We start from the raw sequence: 14,136 nt of genomic DNA on the forward strand, positions 1-14,136 counted from the left end.
GTTTTAGGCGAGACCTATCAAACAGTCAATTATAAAAGCAGCAGTTCTAAACGTGTCCCATGATCATACAAAACCCTCTGAAAAAATACATAAACATTAATCTTAACATTCCAATCGCATCCTTAGGTTATTATTCTCTTTGGTAAGTGACTTGACATGGCATGCTCAGCCCAAAATAGTAAAGTATTTAGTCAAAGTCAAGCCAGGATGTCAAGCTCGTTGTGTGCAATGAGTGTTTAGATTACAATAGACACAAGTAGTCACTAGTCGGAGAACTGCAGGATCTGCAAGGTTTTCTTTCATTATGCTTGTCTGTCTAATGCACTCAATCACAAACAGGTTGGGGCATGTAAGGTGTGGCGCTGTTCCTCCTCAAGTAATCTTCCATGCTTCTGGGTTAGGATGTACTGAACTACACACTTCATCACAATGACACCTGATGTGACTGATGGATAAATGGCAGCAGACTACTCATTCACCTTTTAACTGCCTGGCAAGGACACAAACACCATAACATGGAGGGATGGCGGTTGAGAGATGATAGAAAAGATGCTTTGCTGTGTGGAAAGAGCTCATCAGCTAATAAATTGACTACCAAGGCCAGCTGTTCATATAGCTGATTTAGGTGTGACCATTTCAGCTGGATTTACAACTCTGAAAAAATATTCAGGGACAAGGGTGAGACAGACCTAATTGGAACTCATGGACCATAATAGAAATACAATTGTTGTGTGTAGGAAATTAGTCTGCCTTTATCCAACCTCTACTTCATTTCACAAGTGTATTCTATCCTCCTTTCTTAACAAAGAGCTTAATTATCACAGAGAGCAGAGTACCTCAAATGAAGTTTTTAAGTATTTAAATAATGCCTTTGGAGTTATAATTCACTTCTTGCAGCATGGGAGCAACAGTGACCCAACACAAACCATCTGCTGTGCATTTACCATAACAGTTGGTGTTTTCACTTAAAAGTCTACCAAAGATTTGGGAACAGTATCACTTTTATTGTTATTCTCAATTTACATTCAAAGTGAAATCTTATTAACATATTGAGCAGGTCTACTGAAAGGTCTGGGATTGATATCCCTTCGTTTGCATTCAAAGCAAAACCTTATTAACATGTTAAGCGGGAAGAAACAGAATAAAACAGGGCTGTCCAAACTCGGACCTGGGGGGTCGGTGTCCTGCAGATTTTAGCTCCAACTTGCCTCAACACACATGCAAGGATGTTTCTTTAAAGCCTAGTAAGAGCTTCATTAGCTAGGCCAGGTGTGACTGATTGGGGTTGGAACTAAACTTGTGCCAGGACGCGGGCCCTCCAGGACTGAGTTTAGGCACCCCTGGTATAAAATCTTTAAACTGAGGATGATCAGGATGCATTCCAAGTAACTACACTGAATCCGACGTACTCTTCATTTTGTTACTACTATTCTGGAATAAAACGTTTTTTTTTTTTTCCGCAAGACGTCCTCATCTTTTTATCTTACGGTTGCATATTAATGTACAATACAATAATAACAGTTTAGTTTCATAGATTTTCAACAAGTGAAATGCCCAAAAAAGTAGCAATGTGTTTTATTGGCTTGTGTTAGGCTGAAATGAATTTTTACTTTTCCGATTTTGAGTTAATTTCGATAAAGTTGATTGTAAGTTTGAGATTTGCTGGACATTGACCTTTGTGGCTCTATGGACTAAAAAGTTATCAACATTAAATAAATGACTTTTTAGAAGGCTGTAGCAAATACTGAATATCATGCTGAATATGAGTTTTTCCCAATAACGTAATTTTTGCACACAGTGCACAATTATTATAGACAAACCATGTACTGTAAGTATTTTTTCACATTCTAAAGGTTTTAGTTCATTCTTACTGGTCTATGTATAATATCTTGTCAAAACACCATCCTAAAGATGTTATTTTAGAAAGAAAAAAAACATTGCTTCAATTCACATACATGTCATTTTGCATTTCTAAGCTTTTTTAGACTGACTTAATTACTAATATATCCCATTAAATGTATAAAGTTCACTAAAATTTTCATTTTAATTAGGAACACAAGTGCTGCTAAAAATTGAGAACCCATTGACAAAGTACTACTTTTGCAAACATAACTTGGTACAAAATGACAGTTAATGTTGCTGTAGTTTCTATGATTTATATAATAGGAGCTGGTAATATTTGGGTGGTATTTAACCATTTACTTATATTCGATCACTATATAAAATCTACTTACTAGTTCCACTTCTCCAAGACTTAGCTGAGCACGGCCCAGGGTTTGCCACGCCTCCCACCAAATGGGGCGGAGTCTGGTGGCCATCTCTGCAGACTGCACTGCCAGAAACACCTCTCCAAGGGTGATCAACACCTAAGGATTACATATCAAAAGATTAAAGATCCAGATTTTTTTTAATTCTTTCATAGGAATATACATACTACATGACATGAATCATATGCTTGCTAAATATTAACAGGGAAAAGTGGTGTCAAATGATGAATTATTAAGCATCACAAACTACCTGACTTTCTATTCATTCTGAACTTGCACATTGTTGCAAGGAGACACATTAAATGCTTTTTACATTTTTGTAAGATTAAAAAATTTAGGAACAATATGATCTAAAAATGGTTCAAATGAAAATATCAAACATGGTTGATCCTCAGGCTTAAGCAGAAATCTGTACAAAAACATTTTCAATAAAATAATGATTAACAAAGTTTAACTACCAATACAATATTATCTTAATATGAAGAGATTTGTCTGAAATTAATATTTTTATTTATTGCATTTGTATGGTTTTGAATTTAGAGTTGTTCAAACAATTATTTTTTGTATCACACATACTCTTCTGTTTGCACAAGAGTTAAGCTGTTCAAACACTAAATTTGCTTTGGTTTGGACACTAGACATGGTGTGTGAACTCTACTGAAGTGAACAAATGAAAACTAAATAAAAATGTTATTAAAAAAAATAAAAACACTAAACTAAAACTAACAAAACTAATAAGGAAACAAACCAAAATCTAAATTGGACTGTACTGCAAATTTAAAAAAAGTATATATAAAAAAGAAACTATAATAACCTTGGTTTTGTCAGATTGCGTTTAACACAAAGAGAACCTTAGTCTTACTATTCAACTGAAGAAAACTAAAAACAAAATCAGATATTTTATTTCTTCTACTGAGCCCAAAAGAGATGAAGAGGGAAGAATATAATAGACAAATACAAGCTGGGTTGCATCTGCATAACAATGAAAGGTTCCATATTTCTTAAAAGAGGTGATAATTAAACAAATGATCAACAAATAGACTAAACCACAACATTCTTTAAATATAGAATAACATGTTAAAGTATCAGAGTTTTGGTCTGATCTCTTAGATTTTATTAAAAACCTCTTCAATACTGTTAGATGAATGAATTTCATGGTTTTAGAATGACATGAGGGTGAGAAAATAATGACAGAATTTTAATTTTGGCCTGAACTGACCCCACAAAGGTATGATTGGGTGTGATTTATTCAATACAGAAGAACAAACAGAAAACGCCTCTTCAAATAATCTGTATTCTTGAAGTAACACATGGTTAATGAGCCTTCAAGTTTGACCTACAAATTGAGCAACTCCGTCCATATTTACTCAGTTACATCAACTCCCAAGTTGTGGTCATTTATTTGACATTTTATTTTAAACAGCAATAAAGTGTTATCGCAAAGTAGTATCCACTCAGGTCATAAGAGCAAAACAACATGAGGGAGTGAATACTGCACTACGTGGACACAGCATAGATCGAGCATCACAGACGTTTTCATTATGGCGCTTTATTTACTTTAAAGCCTTTAAAGTCAGGTCAGCATAATAATTAAAGTAAATAGCAGCTTTATACAATGAAGGTGTTGCCGGAGTAACAGCAGTTGAAGGACAAAGCTAGACTGTAATTTTGCCAGCAGGTTTGCTTTTTAGAAATGTTAAATTCACAAGTTCAGATGAGCATCGCTGCCTGAACAGGTGTGGAAAATAAACTTTATGCAAAGTCTATAAGACCAGCGCTGGCCAACTGCTCCAATACGATCAAGTTACTAATGAGAGACACTCAATCATTCTCTTCTCAGTGTATTCAGGTGACTCTCCTCATACAATCATCCAGCCAGGGAAAGGTCACTGGTTTAGTTTATAAGAAGGGCAAAACGAGGACAGCCAGATCTTGTAATTGCGACCAGCATTGACCGATGCTCTGCTCAAGTACTTCTGGGAAATTCCCACTCAGAAGTTCGGAAGTCATAATAACATTATGTACGTTCCAGGGATTTTTTTTTTCAATTAAAATGGACTGACTAGACAATTTCATGTTGGCAGTAAGCTGTTAGAGCAGGTGTAAATCAATATAAATAAAAGCAAAAACTGCACATTAGGTGTACAGTACAACAGCAAATGAATTTAAAGGTAATGCCAACCTTGAGAGAAATATGCCATATATATAACTTTACTGTGTTGTTTACTTTTGACTCGATGAACACACTATTTACATCTTATTAGTTAGTACGAGTTGCAGAGGTTGAGTTTAATAATTGGAAAAAGATTATAAAAAATCATAATAAAATGCAAATAAACAAGCTAATATTCAATAGTCAATAATTAATAATAACAACAATAACAACAACAAAAATAATAATAATAATTACCTATGCAACAAATGCACACATATTTTCACAATTAATTAATCTGTTAGAACATCTCCAATAAGGCAATAACAAATTTCACAGTACAGTCACAAATGGTCTGCTCCTTGCTGCGTATGCTGGCTGCCTATCAATTATGATTCTTCTTGACCTTAGTGCGGCCTTTGACACGGTGGATCACTTCATTTTACTTTCACAGATGAAAGCAGTATTTGGTATAACAGATTTCGCTCTTGACACCAGAACAACTGAGGCGGTCATTTTGACAGTTTTTAATTTTTGCACTTTAAAAGTTTTGTTGAAATAAATCACAGATAGCTCTTATTCCCTGACTAAATATGTGTATATTTCCTTCTAATGTTGTAATTTGATTAAAATGACAAAACACAAAAGTGTTATGATTATGTCTACCTAGAACTACCAACTAGAACTACAGCTTAAATAAAGAGTGTGGAATCATGGGAGTTGTCATACTCATTATATGACTCGTGCAAAAATCATGTTCAAAACTCAATATTAAAAACTTTTCATGGTTGTGGATGGCGCAGTAGGTAGTGCTGTCGCCTCACAGCAAGAAGGTCGCTGGTTCGAGCCTTGGCTGTGTGACGGTATTTCTGTGTGGAGTTTACATGTTCTCACTGCGTTCACGTGGGTTTCCTCTGGATGCTCCTGTTTCCCCCACAGCCAAAAGACATGTGGTACAGGTGAATTGGGTAGGCTAAATTGTCCGAAGTGTATGAGTGTGAATGGATGTTTCCCAGAGATGGGTTGCAGCTGGAAGGGCATCCACTGCGTAAACATTTACTGGATAAGTTGGCGGTTCAATCAGCTGTGGTGACACCGGATTAATAAAGGGACTAAGCTGAAAAGAAAGTGAATGAATGAATGAATGAATGAATGACAATCCATGTAAGGGAAAAAGCCATAAAAGCAAAATCAATCTGCCTAAACAATTGCAAGCAGCAGAGCTTTTATTATGCCACAATCAACCACTTCCAGTTATTCTATTCATGGTATTTAGTTCTGTTATAATGCTGCTCTGTGCAGTCTACTAAAAATTTTAAAAGTCTAAATTGCTTATTCTGTGGTCTGTTAAAATTCTTGACTGTTATTGGCTAGAGGGAGTGCATTAAATTCATTGAAATGCTTCAGTGCAAGTCAATGATTATCCCTTACTTATTGGAATTTAACATTCTTTGAAACATTTGGGATAATGTATGTACATACATCTGCAAAACAAGACTGTTCTAGTGGCTTTCTGACTTATCTTACATATTAGGGCTGTAACACCAAGATTTTTTTTTTTGTCAACTTCTTCTGACTTCCCCTTTTTAGGAAAAAAAACGATTTCCAGATGTACTTTGTATTTCACATATACTATTTGATTACGGTTTTATCATGTTTTTTTAGTTTACACCCACACACAGTGTTACACCTCAGAATGAGAGTGCTTGATGAGGCCGCTTTTGCTTTGATGAAAAATGTAATCAGGAAATCAATCATTTGTAAGGTGCAAATATTCCAACTTGTCATTTCACACATACTCATCTGTGCCATGAAAAATAACACTGCAATAGACATGGAGACATCAAAGACTGGACACTTTGCCAAAGATAAGATGAAGAGCAATGAAAGAATAGTTTTAAAAATCTGCAATGATAGAGTGAAAAAACAACCTAACAAAAAGAGGAAGTACAGGGAGGAGTAAGACGAAAATAGAGTGTAGTTGGAGACGAATAAAAAAAAGTTTACAAAAAGTGTGCGTGTGTGTGTGTGTACGGGCACGTACACAAACATTCTCATGAAGATATGACCAAGAATTTGTCATTCAGCAAATTCAAACAACTTCGACATTCAGGTGATGCAACTGATGTCAATTCTTGAGAAATTCTTGTTTACATTGCATATAGCAAAGAAATAATGACTTTCTAGTCTAAATCAGTCTCTTATCTAAATAGACAAGTAAAAAAAAAAACTACTATACAGGGTTACATAACTATTGAGAGTGAAATCCACTTCCAAATACAGTAGTCAAATACATGAAAATGATAATCAGAAACACCAAAATATCTGCAGACGACATTCCATCTTGACTTGCCTTTGACAGAGTGTTACAAATTACTATCTTTCCTCTCTGCTTTTCGTAGCCCCTGCACCACATAAAAGTGGTCAACACAAACTTTAGCACCTCTCTTAATATATAGTGTCAGGTCCTGAAAGCATAATCTTGCCATCTACTACATTGTCCACACTTATTGCTTATAACTACACCGTTAAGCCATCAATCACTGACTCCATAATTTCGATTTGGTCTATTAAAGGAATGGTTACTGTAAGAGACTTTGCAACATTCCCTCAGCTGAAACAGAAATTCTATGTTTTTTTGTTGTTGTTGTTTCTACAGCTGAAAAATTGTTCGTACATCTATCTCCCACTGAACATGATATATTTATATTACTTTCTGCCTCTCCTGAAGCCTCTAATTTGATTTCCCACTTTAAAGATGTTTTTACTGGTCAGTTTGACATATCTACCTTGTGTTTGATAAGACTCCTGGGAGATAGATTTGGGCATTCAGATTACGAATGAGGACTGGATAAAGTCTATCAAGGTCACATGTTCTATTAACTCAAGACACCAACTAATCCAATATAAAGTAGTACATCGGCTTCATTGCGGTTAAGCTTTACCAATTCTACACCTCCATCTCCTCTAACTGTAACAAACGTGAATCTGCGGAGGTCTCCTATAGGGATATCTTTTTTGGATTCTACTCTAAGGCTTATTCTTGTGACCTCGTCCCTGATCCAGCAATCACTGTTTTTGGTTAGTATGAATCACTTCTTGTCTTCAGTCATCAAAAAATGGTCCAATATGGTATGGTGGTAGCAAAAAAAAAAAATCTTTGTCTATGGAAAAATTACCACTTTTTAAATCCTGACTTTCTGAATTCCCTAGCACTTTACATTTAGAGAGACTAAGACACAATCTTTCTGATAGCATTTCTAGCTTCAAAGCCACCTGGAAACCCTTTTTTAATGATCTGTCAAATATCAAAAATCAACAGTTTAAACGTATGGCCCTGTCATTGTTTGCAAGATCACCCTATTACCTGTGCCCACTGAATTAGAAATATGTGCAACACTGCTAACCTATGTAGAAAACTGGAGGAACTGATGCGATAATGGTTTTAAAAACATTTTTCTGTCTTTTGTCTTTTTTTTTTGTTTTGTTTGCCTTTTATTTTCTCTCTTTTTAGTTGTTGATGCTTTTTGTAATGCTCTGTGTTGCTTTAAGATAAATAAAAATATAACATATATAAATATAAAATATAAAAATATAAAAAAAAGAAACACCAAAACTCTTGGCCAGATTCTTAAAGCAGACTCTTATCTTGACTGTCAGAACTAAAGCCGAGATGAGATCATGGGAGTCGATAATGGACATGTGAGAGTGAAAAAAAGACAGGATATTAAAGGTAAGATGAGCGAATGGGTTGGAAAAAGAAGGAGACAAAAAGACAGATTGAAATGAATAGGCATCTTTGGCTTATCAAAGTCGGAAACCTCCACTGCTTTGATAACTCTGCCATGATAACAATAAAATGATCTGCAATTATTCCAAAATTGAACAGTGATTGTCTGTGAGGATTATATAAATGTTGTGAGCATGTAAAAATAGACATATATACTGTTAGGGTTTGATTTGTACAAAAGCAGACACTTGTGAATGCTGTAGAACTGAAGAGTGCAAACTCAGTATCACAGGATCATACATGCTGGTGTATTGGTTCTTTTCCAGTATGGGAGGCTGTTGGGCATGTCCAGAGTGAGTTTAGATTGAGTAACTTATAATTCTATGCTGGCTTAAACTAAGAAAGGTTTCATCAATCATCTGAACTGGTTCATCCAGTCCCCTAAAAAAAAAAAAAAGGTTCAGAAGAAAGATTTGTTTGTGAAGCATCACACTTCAACTTGGACCAAAGCACTGAGGCTGTGTGGATTACAGGTAATAATGATGAAACTAATGTTTACTTTTTTACACTGACAGCATTTCGCTACCTCAATGAATCATCAAAGTCATCAAAATCATGGGTATTACTTTTGCTTTTCCTGCAAAGGTTTTCATTTTATTTACATTTTTGGGGGGACTTTCAAAGTGCTGGAAGCCAATAACTTCTATTTTATGGATCACCATGAACCACACTTTCAGCTAAAAATCTTTTTTAATTTTCCTACTCATCAATATGCAATTTGTTTATATACAAATAAATACGTCTCTTACATTTCGGATGAAAATGATCAGCAAATTTGCCTAGGGTAAACTATTACTTTCAGATATTTGCGTTATCCAAACTAGCCAAATTTTAGATATTCCAAGATATTAAAAAGCTCAATTTTAACTTTTGATAGCTAACTGCAAAAATGACTAGTGACATGTATTCTCACACAGTTTGACTCTTAGAAGACTCCCACACTGAAAGCTATATTGAATCTAATCAGACCCCACATGTTCTCATTAAATGCCCAACACAATGTAATTCACCTTAGTTTTAGCATAATGTTATATGAAGATATTGGATCATCAGATCTTTAATATATTCTTAAATGTGTAATATATAGCCTAGAACAGTGAACACATTTCAACAGTGCGCGTACAATGTTACTGTTTAAAATAATACTTCAGCTCGTCAATGCTAAATGCTGCCTGGAGGGTCGTCAAACTGCTTTTATTTCCCCTGTACATTACAGGGTCTTAAAACTGTCATTCATTATCGTAAAACAGGTTTACTATTCATTACTAGTTGCAAACATATTAATGTGATCTATAATGTTGATCTTTGCTGAAACAACCCACCATTCGAGTTTGTTGTGGCATTATTTTAAACAACATTCAACATTCAACAAGGGGGAGGCAAATTCTTTGGTGCACTGTTGATGTTTTAAATAAAAAATGTCTATCTTTCAAAGTGTCTATTCATTTGTAGACTTGTTTTCTGAATGTTACAATATAAAATGGCTTTGTAGACAAATATGAAGTTTGCCTATAAGTGTTATGAGGAAAATCTAAAAGTAATGCATTTGCCTGCTTAATTTTATAATTTCTGAACAAAAAAAATGAAGACACCAGCATATTTTATAATGACTTCTTAAGAAATCTTTGGTGCATCCAAAAACTGTCATCATTTACTTATTGTTGTTTTTTCAATCTTTTTTTGAACACAAAGGAGGATATTTCGAAAAATGTTAAAAAACTAGTAACCTCTGACTTCCATAGAATTTGTTTTCCGAGTATGGATGTTAATGGTTACCAGTTTCCAACATTCTTCAAAATGTTTTCTTTTGTGTTCAGCAGAAAAATATTACTTTTTGTTGCATGAACTGTCCATTTAAATATAGCTACTAAAAATTTTGCGAAAAAACAGTTTACCTACTTTAATCAGACATATTTACAAGATTCATTTGATGACCTAAAACACTCAAATCATGTGTAATTTTGTTTTACTTTATATCCTTTAAACAACACATTAGCCATTTAAAAAAGTAATAACATCGAGTATGATCACATATTTTTTATATATTTTAAGAACAGATAAGATTATGTATGTATATAAATATATATGGCAGATTGTTAAGCAGACACTTGCATTTAACATGCCTTCTGTGTAGATAAAGTTCAAGTCATAAATTTAATTTGATGATTTAACTTAAGTTAAACCTTGTATAGATGTATGTACAAGCACTTAAATAAAAAATGTTCCTTCACGATAGCCTGTTTATAACATTTAATTGTGCGGGACATATGTTTTCACAAATAGGCAATTGGTAGACAGATGGCTACATTATATATATATATAAGGACTTCAGCTAATTCCAAGTAAATGTGACTCATGAACTGCTGGATTAAAGACATTCTGTAATAACCCTTTTCGATCACCACTGTGCTCTTAAGCAAGACACTTAAACCCAGTGGGGCATTCCCTACACTAACACACAGGAAAGCATCTGCTAAATAGCACTGTTAATTTATGCTGATGTAGGCATCATTCTCAGGACTGCTATTTAAAATCTGCAGTGTTCTCGAGGATTAATAAATCCATCCAGAGTAAAGGAGAGGTACAGTATGTCCATAGTGTTCTGTCTTTGAGATACAGTTTGTGCGGTACCCGCACACAACTGGATGAAAGGAGAAGTAAATAAAAAAAACCCTAATGTCAAAATGTTCTGTTAAAAAGCCACAGATAAGGAGTGAGTTTGCAGAGTGAAACTTGGGGAGGAGGAAATGAAAATAGCAGTCAGTGAGAAAAGCAGAGGAGAGGAAAAGTGTGTGTCAGCACAACAGCTGGGTGTCTCTACATCTGCAGGATACTCCACTATTGCAGACTTGCCACTTACATTAACATCAATTTAACACTGTCTGTGAACTTAAGTGACTTTCTGTTTTCACCTGGGACTTCATCTCATACAACACGGCATCCTCTGGTGTGAGCTGAACTGCCTCGTCCCACTTCTTCAATGCCTCCCAGTTCCTACAGCAAGCACACATGCAGAAAAAAAATTATTTAAAATATCAACACTGCACATAAGAACTACAGTTTGTTCATATTCACACACAGGAAACACACATAAACACATGTATCATACTTCATACATGTAATCCCTGGAAGCAGCAGGTCACTTCATTCGTTTAAACCGTGAAATCAATCTGCAATTACAGCTCATAGCTACAGTATAGAGCATGCATAAATCTGTTATAATAAATGGAAAATAAGTATGTATATATTTTACTAAAACTCAAACAAAAAGTTTATCTGGTAAACTATGGATTAAAGCTAATAATGCTGCAAATAATGATCCGTTTCACTTCATATGACACTAGTATATATATTTTTTCTTTTTGACCCTAAAACTGCTGGAAGCCCTTGGCTTTTTATGAATCACTTAGTTCCCAGTTTCAACTTAAAATCATCTTTAATGTTTTACTAAAAAAAGGGAAGGGGGTGGACAACATCTTTGATGGCCTAGTGTGTAAATATAAAGCATTTTTCATTTTTTGGTGAACAACCACTTAAACTGTGACAATATTTGGCGTCTTTTTTTCATGTTTTTTTTTTTAATTATTCTGTTCATCAAAGCAGGATTTATTAAATGTGAAAATTTGCAAAAAATATTTATTAAAATACAATTTGTACTGTATTTTTTTGTTGTTGTTGTTGTTGTTAAACAAATGCATCTTTGGTGGGCAGGATAAGCTTATTTTAAAACATTTAAAAAATTCTACTGACCCCAAACCTTTGATCGGGAATGTGTGTGTGTGTGTGTGTGTGTGTGTGTGTGTATACACTGTAAAACCCCAAAAGTTAAGGTAACTCAAACCATTTGAGGAAACCGATTGCAGCAAACCATTTAAGTTCAAAAATCTAATCCTAATGAGTACTGTGAACTTAATCCATTTGAATAAATGAAGCAATTTGAGCACAGTAAAACCATATAAATCAAGAAAAATCAAACTAACTGAGTCCTGTAAAACCTAATAAGTTAAGGCAACTCAAACTGTTTGAGGAAACCATTAAAAAACTAATCTATACGAGTACTGTGAACTTAATTCATTTAAGTTGACATAATGAGGTATTTAATTAACTCATTACCTTCAACACTGAGTTCAAAACTCTTTTTAAAGGAGTAGAATTAACTTTTAGTCAATGTTGAGTTAACTGCACTCATTTCATTTGATAAAGTTGACTGTTGGGTTTTACAATATATATATAGAGAGAGTAGAGATACCCATAGATGAATTTGCTTTTCAGTGTTTGGACTCTCAGAAATGATTTTAAACCACACTGAACTGCATGAGCTAAACTGAACTGAACTGAAACATTAAAAACTGAACTACTCTGTTCCAATTGCTATGACCATTTATGTGAAGCTGCTTAAGCTTAAGCTGAATTGAATATATATATATATATATATATATATATATATATATATATATATATATATATATATATATATATATATAAATATATATATATATATATATATATATATATATATATATATATATATATATATATATATATATATATATATATATATATATATATATATATATATATATATATAAATATATATGTCAGAATTTTTTTCAACACATTTGTAAACATAATAACTTTAATAACTCATTTCTAATAGCTGATTTATTTCATCTTTGCCATGATGACAGTACATAAAACATATCCTGGATAAGTCGGCGGTTCATTCAACTGTGGTGACCCCGGTTTAATAAAGGGACTAAGCTGAAAAGAAAATGAATGAATGAATGAATGATGACAGCACATTATATTTACTAGATATTTTTCAAGACACTTCTACAGCTTAAAGTGACATTTAAAGACTAAACTAGGTTAATTAGGTTAACTAGGCAGGTTAGGGTAATTTGGCAAGTCATTGTATAACAATGGTTTGTTTTGTAGACTATGGAAAAAATAACACTTAAAGAGGATAATAATTTTGACCTTAAAACTTACAAAATATTATAAATGTGTTTTAATATCTCGTCAAAGAAAAACTGATGTTTTTTTTTTTTACTACAAATGAACACTACTAAAAGGAGAACATAATCTCTTATAACTGCAGTACAATTTAGAGCTGTTTGCCTTTAACCTTTAGATAAATATTACAGATGCTTACGTCATAAAAAAATAAATGTTATAGTACACAAAGGAATGTTCTTGGGGAAAAGGGGAAATGAGTCATAACTTTTCCTAAAATAAAACCCTAAAACCGAATAAAAGAAGCAAAAGATTCTAGTGTCAGATAACTCTTATCTGACACTAGAACAACCAGACAGTTTTTAGAATCTTAGCATGTTTTTAGTATTATGTATATAATTTTGTAAACAATCAGGCTGGGTTTGAGGAAGCAAACACCTGACCAGTGTTATCAAGTCAGCTTTCCTTTGCTCTGCTTGTTTTGAATAGATTCCTGGTTAACTAAAATAAACTGTGTAAATAACAGATCAGCAGTTTGCAGGTAAATTTTGTGCCTGGACGATTTTGTCAAAAAATACAGCTTTCTAAGAAAACCAAAGCAATTACTGCACCTGCGTCATTAATGGTTAAAGTGTGAGGTTCAAATTTCAAAATCCGTCACTTTTGAAAATGCTTGTCATAAAGGTCAGACATTGTTAACATATTAATATACTAAAATAAAGAATTTTTAGACTTTCCAACATCCTGTAATTTTTCACAAAATGAACTCCCTGTATTAACCCAGAAATGACGCTAGTGCTGCTGAACATACAGCTGTGCAAGTACAACACGCCGTTTTTTTTTTTTCTCTGGGGGTCCATAAAAACATCCAGCTTCTTAAACTGTGCCATATATGTGTTTATCATGCTAATAATACGCAGGGATGACTTTTTAAGACATGTGGTAATTGATCTGATAAGGGCTATGAAGGA

The 14,136-nt window shown here is 33.7% G+C and overlaps 1 protein-coding gene across 1 annotated transcript in view; it reads right to left on the reverse strand.

Annotated features, from left to right (window-relative positions):
- Positions 1-14,136, reverse strand: part of ttc33 (tetratricopeptide repeat domain 33) — a 34,981-nt gene that overhangs the window by 6,533 nt on the left and 14,312 nt on the right. Inside the window, 2 exon segments of the mRNA NM_001002722.1 lie at positions 2,235-2,366; positions 11,122-11,203. Coding sequence (NP_001002722.1) covers positions 2,235-2,366; positions 11,122-11,203 — 214 coding nt within the window.

Source organism: Danio rerio, chromosome 5 (assembly GCF_052040795.2).
Source record: "Danio rerio strain M-AB ecotype USA chromosome 5, GRCz13ab, whole genome shotgun sequence".
Lineage (NCBI taxonomy): Eukaryota > Metazoa > Chordata > Actinopteri > Cypriniformes > Danionidae > Danio > Danio rerio.